We start from the raw sequence: 19,771 nt of genomic DNA on the forward strand, positions 1-19,771 counted from the left end.
CAAGATTTTCTTATCTTCTGCACCTCTAGCAGGTGTTCCTGGCCGATGCTATACAAGATGCTATACAATACGACAAAGGCCAAAGTGTTTCCATTGGTTTTAGCCTGGGAGAATTAGCGCAAAAGAGTAAAGGACAGGCAAGAGAGGAATCAGACAGAACCACAGATGGTCGTGGTCGCTTCGCCACGCTCCTTTTCTTGGGTTTGTCCTTCACGGTCCTCAGTTAAGAAAAGTGCGGAGTGTTTCGCGCCCTCTACTGGTCTGAAGATTTTACTAACGGGAGAGAAAAGGGGGGGGGGGGGGGGGGGGGGGGGGTGACGTGGGTCCAGCAGCGGCTCCCTGAGAGGCTTGGAACAGCAGCAGCAGCAGCGACGGCGGCGGCGACGCGGAGAGCGCTGTGGAGTAAAGAGGCTCTTCCTTCTGCGTATTGACAGGCTGAATTTGCACCAGCGTTACAGACCCTGCTGCTTACCGAGCGAGCGAGCGATCGAGAGAACGCAGACATGGCGGGGCTTTACTGAGGGGGAACAGGCTCCCACCCCTTCCCTTAGTAGCCCGGCTACGTGCTCTTTTATCGTCCTCTGACCCATGCATTGCTGCTTCGCTGCAGAAAAAGGACTGTATTGAAAGGACTGGGGGACCAAGAAAAAGGAGCAAAAATTGCAGGAAAAGCGTGGCAAATAAAAGCTAAAAGAATGGCGGACCGTGATACCCTGGCGCTTCCTCTGGAGGTGAGAGCCAGGCTGGCCGAGCTGGAGCTGGAACTGTCCGAAGGTAATGGTCGAGACTGCTCTTTATTGTGTCCATTATTGTTCTTGTTAATACTACTAATAATAATCGCCTCTGCTGGGTTATATCCATTATCGCTTGTGTTTCCCATTTTTTGTTTCATGTTCCCTCCAATCTATTGTAAGGAAGAATGTGACAAGTAAGCAGCGAGGCGATTGACGGCGGCATCCGAATCGGGTGCACCCTTTTTGCCACATTGTTGCATTTGGATTGGGCTGACAGCCCGTAGTTTTTCCGTTATTGCGAGTATTTTTTCTGTCTTTGGCGTTGTTTGACCTTGGGATTGAAGTGTATGGCCGCATAGTTTTTTTTCCTTCAATTTTTGATTTGTCTGAGCTTGAAATAAGCCCGTTTTATTTTTCTTTGCTGTCGAACAATTTAAGGAATTATTGTGGCACGCCGGGTATGGCTGCAGATGACATTGCGTTATCAAATTTTAATCGTCCATTGCGGTTTTATTATTCTTAGTATTTGCTCGTACAATTCACGAATTTGCTGTTTTTGTTCAGTATCTGCTGGCTCGATTTGCATATTTTGAATACCAAGTTAACCGCGCATTATTTCCAAAGGGCTGGGGGGTGGGGGTGAATTTGAAATTTTGATCAGTTTTAGCAGAGATGGGGTTTGGCTGTGTTTACCCCGTAAAGTATTTTTTAAATATAAACTAACACCCTTTTGATGGTGTTTCTGCATGATCAGTTTTATGTGTTATTAATTTGTGCCCATTTTAAGGCGTATGGTGTTTGTGGTGCGGGTTGAAACGTATTTATATTTCAGATGTTTAATATTTGTACTGTGCCGCCGCTATGATGGACTTGCATTGCGGGTGCGCGGTTGATCTTTGCGCCTTGAGGCCGCTGCGCATTTTGGAAGTTATTTCAATGACAGATAGGCTGTGTGTTAGAACAGGGGTGTCACCTCCACTTTTCTGTCAAGGGTTTATTTTGATAAGAATTTAAACAATACTGCCAAATTATAACAACATCCGTCAGTGATTTAACATGTATCGCAAGCCTAGGGGGAGAAAATCGCCTGAAAAAACGCTGTGATCGGTTTTGTGTTCTCCACAGGGCAATCACCGTTAGCAGGTTTTATCAATTAAAATGTGGGTGTCGGGGTGGAGATCATTATTCAAGTTTAAGTTGGAAAAAGCAGAAAGTGCTAATGCAGGGTGCAGACTGCCGTAGACGATGGCCCTTGTCTTCCAAACCTCTTAACGGTCACTTGAGGCTCTTGGCCAAAAAACAAAAGTGAGATTTCCGTGCCAATGTCGGAGGAGGAGGAGGGAAAGTGCAGAAAACGCGTGTGTGTTTTGAGAGCCCGTGCTTGATCTTCACTCCCATGAGATTATGTAACACTCCTTGAAGTGTGCGTGTGTTTTATGGGTACACGGGTTGCTCGGTAGCCTCCAAAAACGGTACCGCTGCAGACGAGATGGCAGGGGTAAGCTTCTCTGCCATCTGCGATAAAGGGATGGCGAATGGGCAGCGTATGGTGTCAGAAAGACATTCTCTAAAGCAGCACAATCGCCATTCTCAGATCGCAGCTCAGGCCTTTCTTAGCCAATAACATCAGTCACTGTTCAAATTCGAGTCTTTAAAAGGCGCCGCGCGTGCAATTAAGTGTCAGGTCGATCAATGCTGGAGACTGAGTGTGTGTGGCAAAAGGTGAAGCCCGGGGGCCTTGCCAGCCGTCCATCCGCCCGTCCCTCATCTTTACACAAGCGTTTCACTGTCAGGCCGTCACCTTCAATACTCAGGAACGAGGACTATCAACACTCATTAGGTGACCAGTGTATCTCCATTAAATGCATTCGGAGCCTTTAATTACTGGCTTTATATAAAAGAACTCTTGTAAGTGGCCTTCAAGGAACATGAAAAGCAGAATGCTGAAGAAATAAAGAAGATGCTTTGAAGGGAATAAATAAAAATGAATGGGGAGCATTAGTTATTCTGATTTTTTTAATATTCGTTTACATATTTTAAATTGTCAGAGTTAGTTATTCATTATTTGAGTGCATTTCTCATTGTGGGATGGCCAGACACAATCATCTGTCAAAAATGGGGCCACGCTGAAGTTTAAGTGCTTACTTTAAATTGTAACAACCAAATTCCATGTATGGTACATTCAGGGTTAATTTTTAACTTGATGGGAGAGTGTGTGTATGGGTTAACACTTATGAACTGGAATCCCATTCAGGCCCAGGTCGTGGATTGTGGCCAATTCTGCTGGCTTGTGTGGTAGCTTCCTGCAATCGATCGAGGAATAGAAAAGTGGACATAAGAAAAAAAGATTCAAGAAAAAAACGTAAAATGAAATTCATATTCACACATTTTTCTCAGTGACATCTGCCCATCTATTCATCATCACAACTATTCTGCTCACTTCGGTGCCTTGGAGGATGAGGTGTATCCCAGCAGCATTGGCAGCAGAAATTCAACTTGAGACTGTGTGCAAGTGCATCAAATGATAAACTCTCTTCCATACATATGGGGCCAGCGTAGAGTCACATGCTTTTGAGATGTGGATCAAAAAACTGAATCACTCGTGAAAGATCCCACTCAGACCTGAGGAACTTTGCCATATCCACACTGATGTTGCCAGGTCTGGCATTTGAGCCCAGGACTCTGGAGCAGTAAGGCAGCAGTGCTATCTACTGTACGGGATTTCTCAGTTACAAACCAAGGTTTAAGGCAGAAATAAAAAAGGTTGTACATTTATATACATTTCACATATAGTTGGGGAGTATACAGTATAGTAGTATACCACAATTTGCTGGATACAGTGGACATTATTATAAGAGTTATCATTCAGTTTGACACAAGTTGAACATTAGGAGAGAGAGAGCTTCACAGGCTGACATGGGGAGAGAATTTCACATAGTAGGAGCCAGAATGGCTAAACAGCATAGTCTGTAATGAAAGAACGCTTTGGAATCAAGAAAAATCTGGCATCAGATGTATGGAAAGTATAGATGGGTCAAGCAGTCATGATGGGAACTCTGGGTTTTTGAAATTTTATAGTTTTGTAAATCTGTAATGCATATTTGAAGATTATTTTATGGTGTGCAGTAAGCATATTTAGTCAGACCAATTGAATGTTGATATGCCTTTTCTGTTTCCTCCAAGTGTGAACTATAACAACAGCAGTATGAATTTGTTAGTTTAGTTTTGTCAGTTAGTTTATTCTCTCCACCTACAGCATTGGACTCCTCTTCACCCAAACACATTCTCCAAATGCCCAGATGATCTCACCCTGCTTTACCATACCATATTTCCCTCGGTGAATTTCTGTGTATTTGAACTGATCATTTATATCTCAATCCCTGACAAAAACACTTCTTGTTTTGTCAACAATAGCTTGCATAAAGTTACTTTTAGACAGATGGTGAGTTGGAGTGGTTAAGCCCTTAGACTTCATGCTCTAAGCAAGTCACTTAGTTCACATGTTCGTGTTGCCAATGGAAAAACACAAGAAATGTAACCAACTGTATCTCTCAAATGTTGCAAGTCGCCTTGAATGAATGCATCAGCTAAATAGTAAGAAATGCCGGCAGGGGGTCTCATTTCAAAATCAAGAAGAGATTCAGCTCCCAATGTACCTACCTCTACTGCTTGTCTCGGCCTTAGTGCCTCCTTAGATCGGAATCCCTATCCTTATTCATTGAAAAAGTATAATCATAACAGGTAGAAATGAATTTAATCTTGAACAAAATTAGAAGAAAGTAAGCAACCCAACAATTTTGCAGGTTGAGTCTTCATTAGGTATTTAATGCTGTAGTTAGATTCGTTGCAGCTTGGCGTGTGCACAGTGGATATAACTATAAATGGGGTATTCAGCTGACAATTTATACTGGAATAAGCACAGTTCCTTAGTTTCTAGGAGCATGCAAATGGCACATTTCGAAAATGACCTTAATTAAAATAAATATTCTTAAAGCAGTATACCTGTAATCAGGCAGACTGTGTGTCCTTCAGTAAGTTATTACATCTGCCAGTGCTCAGTGTTGATGAGAAAAATCTGAACAATACTTAAATGCTGCTGACCATGAGCACTCCATGAAAAATAAATTGCATGAACCAGTTGTAAATATTTTTACAGATAATCCTTCAAGAATGCTTCTAAACTGCAAGGTCAATATTATCACATAAAGTGCTATTAATTATTTAGTATATCCAAAAGCTTGTGAAAGAGAAGATCATCATCTTCCCATCTTTTGTTGTTATGGCAGTTTAGAGGGTTTTTATGTTTACTTGTGCTTCTGTTAATTATCCTATTCTTTATTCCTGCAAGATATCTTCTGGTATGCAAGACATACTGAATAACTAGATAATCTGTGTATTAAGAAAGAATTTATTCATTTTCACATAATTTTATAAATAAGATGATGCACTTTAATTTTTAAGTTGTTTTTACTGTTAATTATCTTACATTTTCAGTATTATTAAAATATTTCCCATGCTTTAAACTAAGAATTGCATTTTGAAATTGATATTTAGATTATTTATTATTTAGAGTATCATGTAGCTTTTAGTGAGTGTGTTTTTCATATCATTAATAATTTAGCAGATTCCTTTTTAGTAGATCTGTTATCTTCCATACTATGTCTATTTGTAATCATAAACAATATTTTCAGTTCCTTCAAGACTGCTTCTAGGGGCAAAGAATAGAACAAAATAGAATTAGCATAATAAGGTACTAGATGCTGCCCTGTGTGAAACAACATAAATGTGTTGAATGCATGATAATTTCTGATTGCTTATTGAAATATGCTAATTTATTAATATTTTTAATAATTCAAGTTGTATTACATTTTATTCTTTAAGGACATTTTCCAGTGTACACTATCAACATCAGAATGTGTCCTATTTCTTTTCCCAAGCCATCTTATGAGACAAACATGAAGCTGTATGAAATCATATTAAGTTACCATAATAGAAATACTGTAATGATTTATTGGAAATTAGTTGTTTTTTGTGTAATAACCCACAGTATTAGTCACCCAAAAGACAATGAAAAAAATGTTTGTGAGTGCATTGTACATCATCACTGTACATCATCCAAAGCAGCTAGCAAAGCATGAGAACGCAGATGCACAACAACTAACCTGAAAGAAAGAAGGTGAATACTTCTGGGACTCTCTTCTTATGAAAAGATCAGTGCTGTCAGATACTTGTGTTACTAATGGGTGACATAGAAGCATCGTAGTTAATAGCAACAAGAGATCTGCTCCCTAGTCTGCTGCCAGTGATCAATGAGTTGAAACATTTCTGGGCGTCTGGTGCTCAAGATTTCTTCTCTCAGTCAGAGGATGTGCAGTTTAGGATAAGTAATGTCCATGTGAAATTAAGGAAAAGGGCATATGACTGTTGTTCCCAGTTATCCAACGTATGTCTTTTGTTTTGGCTCTGATTTCAGCGAAATGTGCAGAAGATTGGTGATTTATGTTTTTGGAAGTATTAATTATTATTAAATATGCATGTTAGTTGGATTGGCGATGATGCATTGGCCCTAGTGTGTGTGTGTCTGTCTGTCTGTCTGTCTATCTATGTGTTCACCTTGTGAAGGAATTCCGTTCTGTAAAGGGATTGTGTCTGCCTCATGCTCTATGCTTGCTGAAGCAGGTTACACCTTCCCTACTGCCCTTCTCAGTATACAGCTGGTTTAAAAGATGGATGGATGGATGGAATAATATTATTATTAAGTATGCACCTTCCTTAAGATATCATCGCTGTCAAACAGCAGTTATTAGCTCATGTTAGGTTACTAAGAGTATGATCTGCGTTTTGAAACATTGATAATAGTTACTGTTTTAACCTTAAGTTAGAGTCCTGAAAAAAGAAGTAATCAAAGCTTTTTAATTTATTCAGTGCATTCCATTATTCAACACAGCCTGAATTGAAAATTACTTTTCTTAATATAGTTTTTATGGACAGATATTATGCATGTTTGAAGGGCTTTACTAGCTACTGCAATTCACACCACTTACTGTCACTGACTCATGACAGTAAACAACTGCAGGAGCACCCAGAAATCCCTAGGGCCTTAAATCCTCATTCGCTCAAATCGACTTGACTCTAGGAAGGAAGGAAGGAAGGAAAGGTTTAAAAATCTCGAGGGTTACAAAGCTGTATGGCCTGAAAGATCATAAAAAGTTGTATTTATTGAACCAAAAGTGACAATATAAAAAGCTTTTACTGTGTAGACAATATTTACTGTTAAAAAAAATTATTTTAATCCATTTTATTCAGTTTTTTTATATTCCGAGCAGCATAAAGAGGCAATTTGGAAAATGATTGAGTATGTAACAGTGTTTTGCATATATTAATCTGGTATATGAAAAGTACAAGAATAGAATGGTTTGAAATACAATATTGTATATGCTTCTGCCTTTTTTGGGATTCTAGATCCAGTTGGTTTGTCGTGTGGTGGGTGCGGCAATGTGCTTTTTCAGCGCAACCTAACCTAACCTAGATAAAGAGATGTTTACAGACATACTTTGGAGGATCCATCCATTATCCAACCCGCTATATCCTAACTACAGGGTCAAGGGGTCTGGTGGAACCAATCCCAGCCAACACATGGCGCAAGGCAGGAAACAAACCCCGGGCGGGGCGCCAGCCCACCGCAGGGCACACAGACACACACCCACACACTAGGGACAATTGAGGATCGCCAATGCACCTAACCTGCATGTCTTTGGACTGTGGGAGGAAACCCAGGTCTCCTTACTGCAAGGCAGCAGCATTACCACAGCGCTACTGTGCCACCAGCTTTGGAGGATGTCTATGGAAATGCAAAGTTTCTTATGTTTGTGGTTTTTTTTTTATTATTTGAGCAAGTGCTTCACTAATATAAAAGTGTTGTTGTGTCACTTTTCTGTAGACACCAAGGATCAGTAATAAAAGCTGACAGCCTGCATCCAGGTGTTTTCCCATTATAGGCAAGAACACTAAAGAAGAATTGAATTGTATATTGATTTCACCAAGTCTAAGCAATGGACATTTGTGTACTTAACCATATAGAAGAAAGAAAAGAATGCCTGTGCTGTCAGTATTTTTTTTTTTTTTTTTGTTGCTTTTTTATACATTTTGTTTGAACCCTATTTTTGCTTGAACTCCATTAACTGTTAGTTATTAGTGGTTTCACTTGGCCTACAGTTCACTGGACTTGATAGTGACTTCAAAACCAAACCAGACAGCTAAAGCGAGTGTTACACTTGGAACATATTTTTACTTGCTATTTATATGACAGCACAAGTTAAAACCAATTGGTGGCCTTAATACCTTACTGAGAGTATTTTCATTGGTGCTGATCTCACAAACTGAGTCTGGTTCTGTTTGGTTCCATTTGGTTTTTGCTGCTGATGAAAAACATCACAGATGTTTGAATTCAAAGCATTGAATGTTTCATGAAGAAAGTTCTAAAATGGGTAGGAATCCTGTAGGGTGTTAACCCTGCCTGAGGGTTGGTATTGTCATTTGATTACACAAACTGCTTTAGCAGAAGGATTTTTTTTAACACTTAATGAAGAAAGACCATAAATATTCTGCTGTTCATCTCTGTTATGTTTACGTGTTTTAAACTTTCTTACCCTACACTTACCTGCAGCGTTCCTACTACGCTTCTGCTGGCTGTCCTTGCATGTCTCAAACTCTATTGCCATATGTCTATCCTCAATGTTCCTCCTACATCTTTCCTCTGTATCATCGTGCGTCTTAACCTCTCCTGCCTGGTCCTTCCTCTCTTGATTGCGTTCATATAAAGCCTGCTTCTCAGATTCTGTTATTTCAAGGCTTTTTGCTCACCTCCTGTCCAGTTTTTGACAACCAAAAAATAGTAGACTGGCCCCCCACTACTCACTTGGAAGTACTTTCCGTCTTTGAAGAAGACCATGTTTGTGCCTCATTAGTATTTAACGACCCAACATCACTTGGTAAGTTATTCACTTTTTTTTCGTTGTTTTGAAGTGCTCCATTTTAACTTATTTTTTGTGAAAAAAGAAATTGTCACTAACATAACTTCACATCCATAAAGTATCATGTCATTGTCTCTACCACTGAGCAATGAAAGCCAAATTGATCAATCAGACAAAAGTGAAATTGACCAATCAGAATGCTCAGATGGAACGGACAGACATACACATATACACATGAACTCGCACACAGAAAGTAGTGTTTTATTATATAGTAGATAACATGTCATAAATGGGTGTACATATTACTACTATAATATGAGAGACAGGGATGGTTTGACTGTGAAATTTCAGAGAAGACAAACAGTGTTGACTGTGATTGAAGTGTCACATTTGAAGTATAGATTACCGTTCAAGATTTTCCCAAAGATTGTCACAGATAATGACAGGGCTCAAGGTTTACTGTAAGAAGTACAATTCTTAAATTAGGACAGAAATCAGACTTGAAGCAGTTCAGTTACTGTATGTATTCTTCAATTAGTTTACTGGATCTAAAATTCCAAAGTTTTGTGAACATACATTATTTGTGAACTATGTCCCTACCTTTTTTCCTCTGTGCCACCCATTATTTTTGCCATAGTGCAGCTGAATTTGCCTTTTTCCAGCCACCTGGTTGAATTTAGGTTGTCTTTACTTCTGTAAAAAAACAAAAACCCAACTGCCTTCAAAAATTAAATGGTGCAATCTAACCTCAGATCTGTGAATTGTAATAAATTTTGTAATATGTAATGTGACAACTAGGGATGCACCGATACCACTTTTTTGGAAAACGAGTACGAGTACGAGTATTTGCATTTCAGTACTCGCCGATACCGAGTACTTGCCGATACTGAGTACTTAATAAAAACATGATTTAAATTTACAGGTAACAGCTTTAGTCATATAATTTAACAAAAAAAACAAGGGACTAGTTTGGAATTAAGAACATTTATTTAAAATGAAAAGCATGTTGTATGCAACATAGTACAGAATAAATAATTATAAAAAAAAATGTAAACAGTGACAGTGCAACTCAAGTATTTTTTTCAGTTTGTTGTAAACTCTGCCGCTTTGGACAACACAAGGGGCATTAATAAACATCTTTGCTATTTAGTGCACAATATTTGAATAAACTAACAACATCCACCAACATAGAACTGTGGCAATCAGTGCAACTGAGGTAGGTATTAACATCAAGTCTAAGACGACTCACTTAATGGAGCCTATTTAGAAAAAGTGAGTGGCAGGTTTTTTTTTAAGAAAAGTAGCTTTTCTGCATTATCAGCAGTCAGCCTGTTTCTGTTTTCATCTATAATGTGTGACACTGAGCTAAAAAGCCTTTCACTTTCCACACTGCTACATGGGGCTGAGAGGTATTTCTGGGCCATTTTAGCCAAAGTGGGGAACCTGATTTTGTTGACACCCCAGTACTTCAGAGGACTGTCATCACGAGGGCTTGGGGCCTCTCCGAGGTATGTGTCGAGCTCAATGGCAGCACCTGCTGCCAGCGGCTGTGCTGCCTGGGGCTGCTCCTTAGCGATTTCTTCAAATACAGTGTCCAGACTGCTTTATTGAATGCTCTACTGCACTTTGGACACCTGTTTTGATTCTTTTAATAATCAGTTATATTATTTACCAGTGTTATTTATTAAAGGTAGACTACAGTATATATAATTTATCAGTGTTATTTGTTAGGAAAATTGATTTTTATGTTAATATATTTGGGATGCGGAACGGATTAACTGGATTTCCATTATTTTCAATGGGGACGTTTGTTCTAGATACAAGAAATTCGCTATACAAGCTCAGTGCTGGAACGAATTAAACTCGTATCTAGAGGTTCCACTGTATTTCATATTGTATATATATTGCATACATTTGTATTTGTGTATTTTAGTTACAAAAATATAATATAATATTTCAGATGGAAATTAATCTTACATTTAGTACTGTAGTTTATCATTGAATACCTATAGCACACAGACTTTACCTTGGGTCAAGTATGGTGGAGATGAAGTACAGTGGGTTGGTCTCGACGTCACTGAAGCGCTTCTTGACAGCTGCCAGTAAGGTTGCTTTCATTGTCTTGACGCCGTAGTCCTCGTCTGTTTCTCTGTTTAGAAGTCTCACTAGCACAGTCACAGCTGGGATGACATCAGAGGCTAGTGCGTCGTAGCTGCTCACTTTTTTAGTTAGTTCCTCAAAGGGGGCGAGGATGGCAACAGTCTTCTCCATAAGAGCCCATTGGTGAGCGGTGAGATAGTCAGGGACTGGGAGTTCATGCTCGGACACATACACCCCCAGCACTCGCTTTTGCTCAATGAGGGACTGGAGCATGTAATACGTGCTGTTCCAGCGCGTCTGTACGTCCTGCTGCAGTCTCTTTATTGGCTGGTTGAGCTGTCCCTGAATGTCCTCGAGGCGGGAGTAGGCTAAGGCGGAATGTTTAAAATGCCCAACTATTTTCCGCCCCACTGCTATAGCATCAGCTATGCTCCTTTGTGCTAATAAGCCCTCGTTAACAGCCAGTTGGAGCGTGTGCGCGACACACGGCAGACTTGGGAGCCCTGCGTCATTCATGGCTTTAATCATGTTTTTGGCATTGTCACGAAGCACAACATGTACTGATGTTTTAGGTATACCCCATGTCTGGAGCATTTCCTCAAACACATGCGCTATAGCCTGGCTGGTGTGCGAGCCGCGGAATTGTTTCGCATGTAATATGGCTCGTTGCGATGTGAAACTCTCGTCTATCCACTGGGAGGTTAGGCTAATTAGCGACACGGGGCTAACACTGCTTGTCCAAATATCCGTGGTGAAACTAAACGCAGAGGAAGCTTGCAGTAGGCTGTGGATATGTTTTTTCATGGAGTCGTGTAGTTTAGGCAGCTCCGTGTCAGTCATGTAGCGGTGGCTTGGGACATCATATCTGGGCTCCAGAACATGGAGGAGACTCAGGAATCCCACATTTTCTACCTCCGAGAGTGGCTGGTCACTCAATGCAATGTACTCGATAATTGCCTGTGTTATTTTCACAGCACGTGGATTGTCTCTGGACATTTTCTCTCGTCTTGCAAAAGTTTGCTGCAGCGTGGGTTGTGTTGGTTTAGAAGCGTGGGTAAACTCCTTGTACTCGTTGTCGTGTTGGGATTTTAGGTGCTTGATTAAATTACTTGTGTTAAATGCGCTACCTTTTGAGCCTCCTCTGGACAATTTCGCTGAGCACAATTTGCAGTCCGCCTTTGTTTTGTCGTCTTTATTCACTTTAAAATAGTTCCACACGGCTGACATGTCTCGCCTCGCCTTCTCCCTGCTCTGAGCTGCAGCCGGGGCCTGGGGGCGGGCACTCGGCGCCTGTGATTAACCCCTTACACGCCGCTCAAACATAGACATTTCTCAGACCGTGGTATCGGTCCCCGGTATCGGGGGACTTTTAACGAGTACGAGTACTTTAGAAAATGTGGTATCGAGGCCGATACCAGATACCCGTTTCGGTATCGGTGCATCCCTAGTGACAACAGTTATTTGGAGTCATGAAAATTTGAATCCAGTGGAGGACAGAAATTCTTTGCTTCATTGTATTTGATAAAATTTGTGGGATTCCAGTACTGTAGTACCCAAGGTGTAGATACAATGACAGCATTATTTCTAAAGATGGAAGCCCACACCTGCCTTGTTAGCATTGCCTTTGAAATAGGAAGAAAGGCCTTGCAGCTTTAAACAGGGCAAGTGAAGTGTGTTTGTGAAGATGGAAATTACCGTCAGCCGTATCAGTTTTAGCAAACACATGTTATCAAGTGAAATTCATCTTTTCTTCTGTTGTTTTGATATTCAGATTAGTTATGTGGCAGCATAACTTACTGTATTAGCAAACTGAGAAGCAACCTCCTTCCCACAACCCATTAGTTCAGCTAATTAACATTGGAATTTTAGAAAAAATTGTTCCATTATGGCATGACTTCAGTGAAGATCAAATGGTCAGTTCACACACACACACACAAACACACATGCACAGTAAGCCTTAAATGCTTAAGCACACTCATGTACTGACTTTTTAAATCAGGCTAAGGCAGCCAAATGGGCTTCAGAGACTTTCTTGTAAGTTGCCAGATTCATATTTTTGAAAGCCTTGGGTATTTATTACAGACCATTGATTTGCCTGTTTTTTAGTATTCTTACCATCTTATGAATCATTTGTCAGCCCCAGTATGCATAGTATACTGTACATTAATTGTTTGTGCTTTTCATATCCCAAATTCTGATTAGGTTTTCTTTGAGCCGAATGAGCATGCAGGGATCCCTATGTAAATGGCTGGGTGAATATTCTGACAGCTGCTGCTGTTTTGCAGTTTTTGAAGGATGACTGTTGGGCACTGCCATATTCTTTAGGGATGGTGTGCCAACTGCATGATCTGTTACTGGGAAATTTGCTAATATTAATGAGGTCACATTGCTTTTTGTTCTTTCTTTTAGGGCAATTCTATGGCAAATGTGTGCATAACCTCTTGCTAGTTACAAATGCTCAGCTGTCTTGAATCTTTTTTTTGGCATTGCCATATCTACAACCACCTTCCCATGACTCCCCAGCTGCAGTTGCTGAAGCCATTCAAGTAAAGGCACTGTACCCACAGGACAGTAATGAATGAGACAAGGGATACCCTGCTGTGTCAATCAGTTTCACCTCAACAAAGAAAAATAAAAAGACTTCTCTGGAGGCCTTTACAAAGCAGGGCAGCATTGACTTTTGAGAAAACCTGCATAAAAAGCAATACTGAATGAGCAAGCATCTCTTTTAAAAAGAATTCTCTGAATATTTATAGACAATGGTTTGGTTAAAAACCTAATGTTTAAAATATATTGTGTTGTCACTAATATAAATGTGTTCTTCTGATAGACGAAAATACTTTACAAGTACTGTAATTTCTTTAAGTCAGCTGTACCATAACGTGACTAAGCCTCTAATCTGTTTTTTTTTTTAATGAATACCATCAGTGACATTTCTAAGAATGGTTTGCAACCAGAGATAAAATACATAAAAGCAAGCAGCCCTTTTTCTGGTTCGATGTATACTCTGCACAGTGCTTTATGGCAGTGGGAGCAACGGCTGAAAGGTGGAGGATCCTATATTTTCTGTTTGGGGTATAGCTCTGAATGTGCAAACATAACTTGTTGCTGTTTTTTTTGACATGGGTAGTATGGCTTTTGTGCATATAAAGGGGAGTGCTTTGCATATTGATCAGATAAAATGCCAATTTGAAGCATGAAGAAATGCTTCACATTTTGTACTGCAAAAGAATCAACCAAATACTTTTATGTCAGGATGTTGATATAGTCGCTGGGTATCTCTTGACCTGCAGTTTTTGATGTTATTTATAATATTAACTTTCACTGCAGAGTTGAGCCAAAGTTGCCATCTTGTGGTAGTCTTTTTTTTTTTTTTTTGTCCTCTGTGAACTTTTGAGTGGTGACTGGGGGGCTGATCTGTAGTGATTTTTCATTCAAGCTGCATAATTAATATATAGGCATATACTAACAATTATTTCAGTATTTTAAATTGTTTAGTTGTTTTTGAGCATATATTACTTTAGGAAAAGGTGATGCCAGGGCTGATGCAATACTAGAATTTTTAATGAGCAGGATGAATATGAGGAATGCATAGACTGACAATATTTAATATGATTTTTTTGAAATAATTTGGGAATAACTGGACCAATATTATTGCATGTGCAAATGCATTTGAATATTAAAAGGGAGAAACAAAGCTGATTTTCTTAATTTTTTCATATATTTATCAACCATACCTATATTTTATATTTTATCATTAATGACATCTACCACCACAAGCTACCTCATGAAAGAAAACATGTTTACAGTGTAGTATGAAGCTGACCTTTAGGAGTGGAATAAGATTAAAACTAACGTGTAGCTATGGTGAGGAATGTGTATTGACAGACAATCTTGAGTAGCTAGTAAAAAGACTAGTCATCAATAATGGAGAACAGTGCACTTTACAAAAGGAGAAATTGATGTGAAACAAGCCAATGTACATTGAAAGAAAGAAAAAAAAAACGCTGAGGAACTATTCTAGAAAGTAAGAAAAAGAAGGGAGCCTCAAGTATTTAAATGTAAATGTCATCATTTACCAGGAGCAGCAGAGTGGCTTTGGGACATCAGGAAGACAGGGGTGAAAAGGTATAATCGTTTTGTAGGTTAATGTAGGTTAAAGCAGTATAAACATTTATTCTGAGATGCTGTTGCTTACAACTTTGCGTGGTAACAGTAGATTTATGAATTATACCATTAACATCTGCAAGGAGTGGGTGCAATCCTTCTGAAACAGTATCAAAATAAATATTCATTCATAGACCGCAGAAGCTCCAGTTTGAATCTCTCTCTTCATAGCTCTTGGAAATTTCAGGAATAAAAATGGGCACTGGAAGTCTGTACTTTTGTGAATTTGATTCAAACTATATGATTAATGTATGCATAAAACAAAAAATATTCTTAATGTTTCGAGGTTTTTAAAGTTTTCTTTCAAGGGGAGAGGTGATGTCAGAGTTGGTGTAATACGTAGCACTTTGAGTAAAGAAAGAATAGAGCAGAAGAACACTTGTTGAGGAAACTGTAGAACCCGTGTGCATTTGCTAGACATAACCGGAAGAGAACAGTTGCTGCAATTAGTTGTTTAGCTATGACTGTGTACCATTTATTGATTTGTGCTAGATTTGTGAGTCCTTCTTGTGTTGCAAAAGAGAAATAATGCTACCAACAATTTAATATGCAAGCCTTAATTGGTAGTTTTAATGAATGAACCTTTATTGACACTATTAGAAGATTTTAGTTTTCCTAAAAGGGGATACACTTTTTACCTATGGTAGTTATCAGGTATTTTTTGGTCATCTAACAGGGCTTTGCCTCTTAAATTTTTTTTTATAAGAGCCCTTATTATAACTTATGCCTAAAGTGATTTCAAGAAAGCCCAAAACTGTAGCTGTGTTGTACTTATACTGTAGAAGGTGAATGACTGAATGAATAGGAATTGCCCACAGAAGATAGCTTATATTGCTAAGCGCCACATGGCATGTTGGAGCTCTGCGTTTATGATGCAGAATGAGCAATGCTATACCCCTACAATACGCATGCGTGTCCAATGTGTATTTCTGAACTCTTCTCCTGGACAATTGTTCTTCACCTCCGGTCCAAGGGGTTATTGTGCCACCAAGGTTTTCATCCTCGATAATCCCCTAGGTGTATAATATTGACAGTAAATGTGTGATGCCAGGGTTGTGTGCACCTGGCATACTCCTCTTGAACCCGTGAGATCAATTAGACATAAACTGAGGATGGACTGGTTAATGAGGATACACACACACACAGCAAGTGAAGGTGTAAACCATTCTCATTGCTTTTATTTCAAACAATGGTTCACAATAACAGTGCAGTGCAGTCTTCTTTAACTAAATTAGTCATTACCTATTCCATAATAAAAAGTGTTCCTGGAGGATTAAATAAATTCCATAAATAAGTAATCCAATAAATAGATTTAAAATCAAATGTTAAAACCACAGTTAGGATCAGATCATAAAACCATCATGAGCTGCGGTGCGTCCATCTCAAACTGACATCTCCTCTACTCACCCTTAAAGTCTGGCTCAAGTTCCCACCACCATCCCTAGACATTAAGCAGGAGACATCACAAGACCTGCACCCTTCACCCACTGCTGTCTCTTGGCATTCAGTGGAAGTTGCTCGGAGCAGATGGTTGCTTTTTTTCCTTGGGTGTTCAGCAGGAATGACCCTGCACATTGAGCACTGAGTGTTTGCATAACACCGATGCACTGGCTCTGCCACAATCGTGCTTCTCTTCTTTCCTTTCTTTCCTTCTCATTTTAAACTGCGGCTCCTTTTTTGTCTTTCTTTCTCGTTCTCACTTTATTGATCTCTCTTTCTGTCCTGTTCAGGATCCTCTTATACTATTATGGGCGTAAGTGCTTTAATTAAAAACCTCAGAGCGCTAATGAGGAGCCGGCTAAGTCGAGCGTGTCTGAATGTACATGCACGTCCAGCCAATTTCTTCATCAACACCCAGGATTGCTTGGCTATGCTACTGCATACACCTATACCTCCCCGGAGCCTGAGCACGTTGTTATTTAAAACTGGCACACTGAGACACACCCATAAACGTGATTTTCCATAGAGTGTTGCTAAAGATATGTCCAGGTCAGTAACCGAAGATATAAACTACTGTGTTGCAGGTGCAAGCTTGCAGAATTACTGGGTCTTCCTGTAGTTGTGCAGGTTCTGAAATTTGCAGATGCTTGCTTTAAAAAAAGTGAGGTAGGAGAGAAAAAGATTGCTTTTAGCATATTGATGAGATCATGAGCAAAAGGTTAGAGATGTCAATTAGTCACGCAAATGACCTCAGAAAACAAATGAATGATATTGATTTGCCAGTTCAGATTTTATTACACAGGGTGCTGGAATTTAATTACAAAGAAATGTAAATCGTTTAGGGATCCCAGAAAGGCTCCCATGTAGGAAGAAAAGTTCTGTCAAATATGAAATTTGAATGATGCACTGTTTTTTCTCTACTGTGTTTTAATTGAGATTGATTTCAGATCTTATGGTTGCTGAAATTTACATGTGACAAAATAATAATTTCACCACACAGTAACAGGAGCCGACTTTAGCCTCTCAGCCGAAGGTAGCACAAACTGTATTGCACAAGGTTAGCATCTTCAAAATATTGGCAAGCATTTTACATATATTTTATGTATATTGAAATTGGAAAAGGGCATGCATAGGAATATTATATGAAAATAGTGGGTGAGGGAGATGATATGTGGGTAAAGAGAGAATAATATTTGACGGCTAAAATACAGCTTTGGTTGTATTTCTGAATGGATGATTATGAGTTGTATAATCGTGTGTCAATAGTATTACCTAAACAGCTTAATAGTTACTACTTTTCACCTCTCTTACTTTAAGTTTAAAGTAGTTTTTTTAGTTTCAATTCTAGGTTTAATGTCTTCATTATTTCTGGCAGCTGTGAGTTTTTGTGATTCATCAATTTTTGGTACCCATTTTGAATAATGCATCATAATTTACCCAATAGCTCACCTTCTGCTGAAAAATTAGGAAAATACTTGGTCTAAAACAATATTTAAGTGCACATCATGTTGCCGTTTATCACACGTCCATTGAAAGTAAGAAAAATTGTTCTGGATCTTGCTGTCATAAAAGGGTGCTTCAGGTGAATTAGGGCGGCCATGATGTTTAAGGCATGTGAGAAGCAATACTTCTTTTTTTTTTTCACTACCAGTAACACTGGTCTACAAAAAAATATTTTTTGTTTGCTTCTGGGAACTTCAGAGCATCACTTTATTAAGTTTTTTACACTGATTTCATATATGAAATTGGAATTAAGCTAGCACGTCAGATTTTTGAAATACACATTATTGACGTTTTGACACTTTTGAATATCAATATAATATATCAACATGCTATCTGCAGTTTGGACTATGTCCCACTAAAATTTTTTGATGTGTTTTATTCTGAACACAAACCAGAAGACGATACCTGATACTTGTTAAAGTATATTTATGTCAATTTACCTCAATATAAAACTGAGGTCAGCGTGCCCAAAAATGTTGGAGGCACTCGCTTTTGTGCTTGTATTGCACATCCATCTCTTTGCAAGAAAAAACAGTAGTCACCCATCATGCTCGGCGTGAATTTTTCCTGATATCAGTTTTCCATCACCTTTATATCTTGATGAAATCTTTCTCCATGCTCATCTCAGACATCGCTTAGATTTGGTGGAAAAAAGTTGAGATGAGAATGTAAAAAATGAATCTTCAGTGACATTCTGGCGCCCATAAGCTAATATACTTTCAGCATATTCTCCACAAGCTCAGTATAATTCTCTGCTCTGTGGCAGTCAAGAAAATTCTGGACAACCTGCACGAATGAGGGTGCTGATTCAGTTGGCTTCAGTTTCCTTTTGAACTCATCGTCAAGCATCAGTTCACATATTTCAGGGCCAACAAAAACACCTTCCTTAATTTTAGCTTCACTTTTCTCGAGACCAAACTTATTTCTTAAATGCTGAAACGCATCGCTTTTACTGTCCAGTCACCCTAGTTGTCGACCCGGAACATCATAACTAAAAAATGGAATGTGCTGGACGAAAACGATTTTCAGATTTGGAGTCAGCAAGTGAAATTTGTTAAAGTACAGATGAAAGAATCCCAGTAGCAAAATGCTTGTTGACCAGTGTAATTAGTGTAAAAAAACATTCGTTTCTCTTGCTGTTTTCTGTGAGCTTTATGCTCTTCTAAATATTAAAGGAATTTTTTTTTAAGATGCCCGGCATTTAAATAAATGTTTGATCTTTTGTGCTACTGTCAGTGCATTAACAGTGTGTGTTTGTATGTGGTGTGTATGTCTCCAAGGGGACAGCATGCAAAGTTTATACAAAGGCATACTTTTCTTCCTAAGGTAAATATATTTTAAAGAGTACTGACTGGCACTCTGTAATGGGTTCTTGCTTGCTTAAAGTTAATTGATACTAGCCTAGACACAGCCACCCCCACTGAACTGGAGAGTTTAGAAAGTCATTGAATAAACTCTGGAGTTGACAGTTATATTCTGAACCATTTTGAGTCATGATTACTCTATAACTAAATAAACAGTTCTACTGAAAAATGATACAGTTTAATCAGTTTCTTGATTCCACCATTTACACTGCAGGTTTACTAAATATGTTCAAGGCAGCAATCAGTCATGGATGGGACACACTAGTCCATTTGATGATATATTCATACACGTATTTTAACATTTCCTCTTCATGAAAAATTCCTTTATTTATGTTGACATCTGTAAATAACTCAAAAGTATTCATATAAAAATAGATATTTACATAATGTATAATATGATGTGCATTGCATCTTTAAGTCAGATGGAGACTGATACATCAGCACAGTTTATAGTAAACAATGTACTACTTATACACTGTATCTAATATCA

At 38.8% G+C, this 19,771-nt stretch overlaps 1 protein-coding gene across 13 annotated transcripts in view; it reads left to right on the forward strand.

Annotated features, from left to right (window-relative positions):
* The first annotated feature begins 306 nt into the window (after positions 1 to 306).
* Positions 307 to 19,771, forward strand: part of dip2ca (disco-interacting protein 2 homolog Ca) — a 559,093-nt gene continuing 539,628 nt past the window's right edge. For all 13 annotated transcript variants that reach the window (XM_051929039.1, XM_051929043.1, XM_051929041.1 and 10 more), the window contains exon 1: positions 307 to 774. In XM_051929039.1, the coding sequence (XP_051784999.1) occupies positions 696 to 774 (79 nt within the window). In that variant the 5' untranslated portion in view covers positions 307 to 695. The remainder of the gene's footprint in view (positions 775 to 19,771) is intronic.

The sequence above is a fragment of the Erpetoichthys calabaricus genome, chromosome 6 (assembly GCF_900747795.2).
Source record: "Erpetoichthys calabaricus chromosome 6, fErpCal1.3, whole genome shotgun sequence".
NCBI classification, from domain to species: Eukaryota; Metazoa; Chordata; class Cladistia; order Polypteriformes; family Polypteridae; genus Erpetoichthys; species Erpetoichthys calabaricus.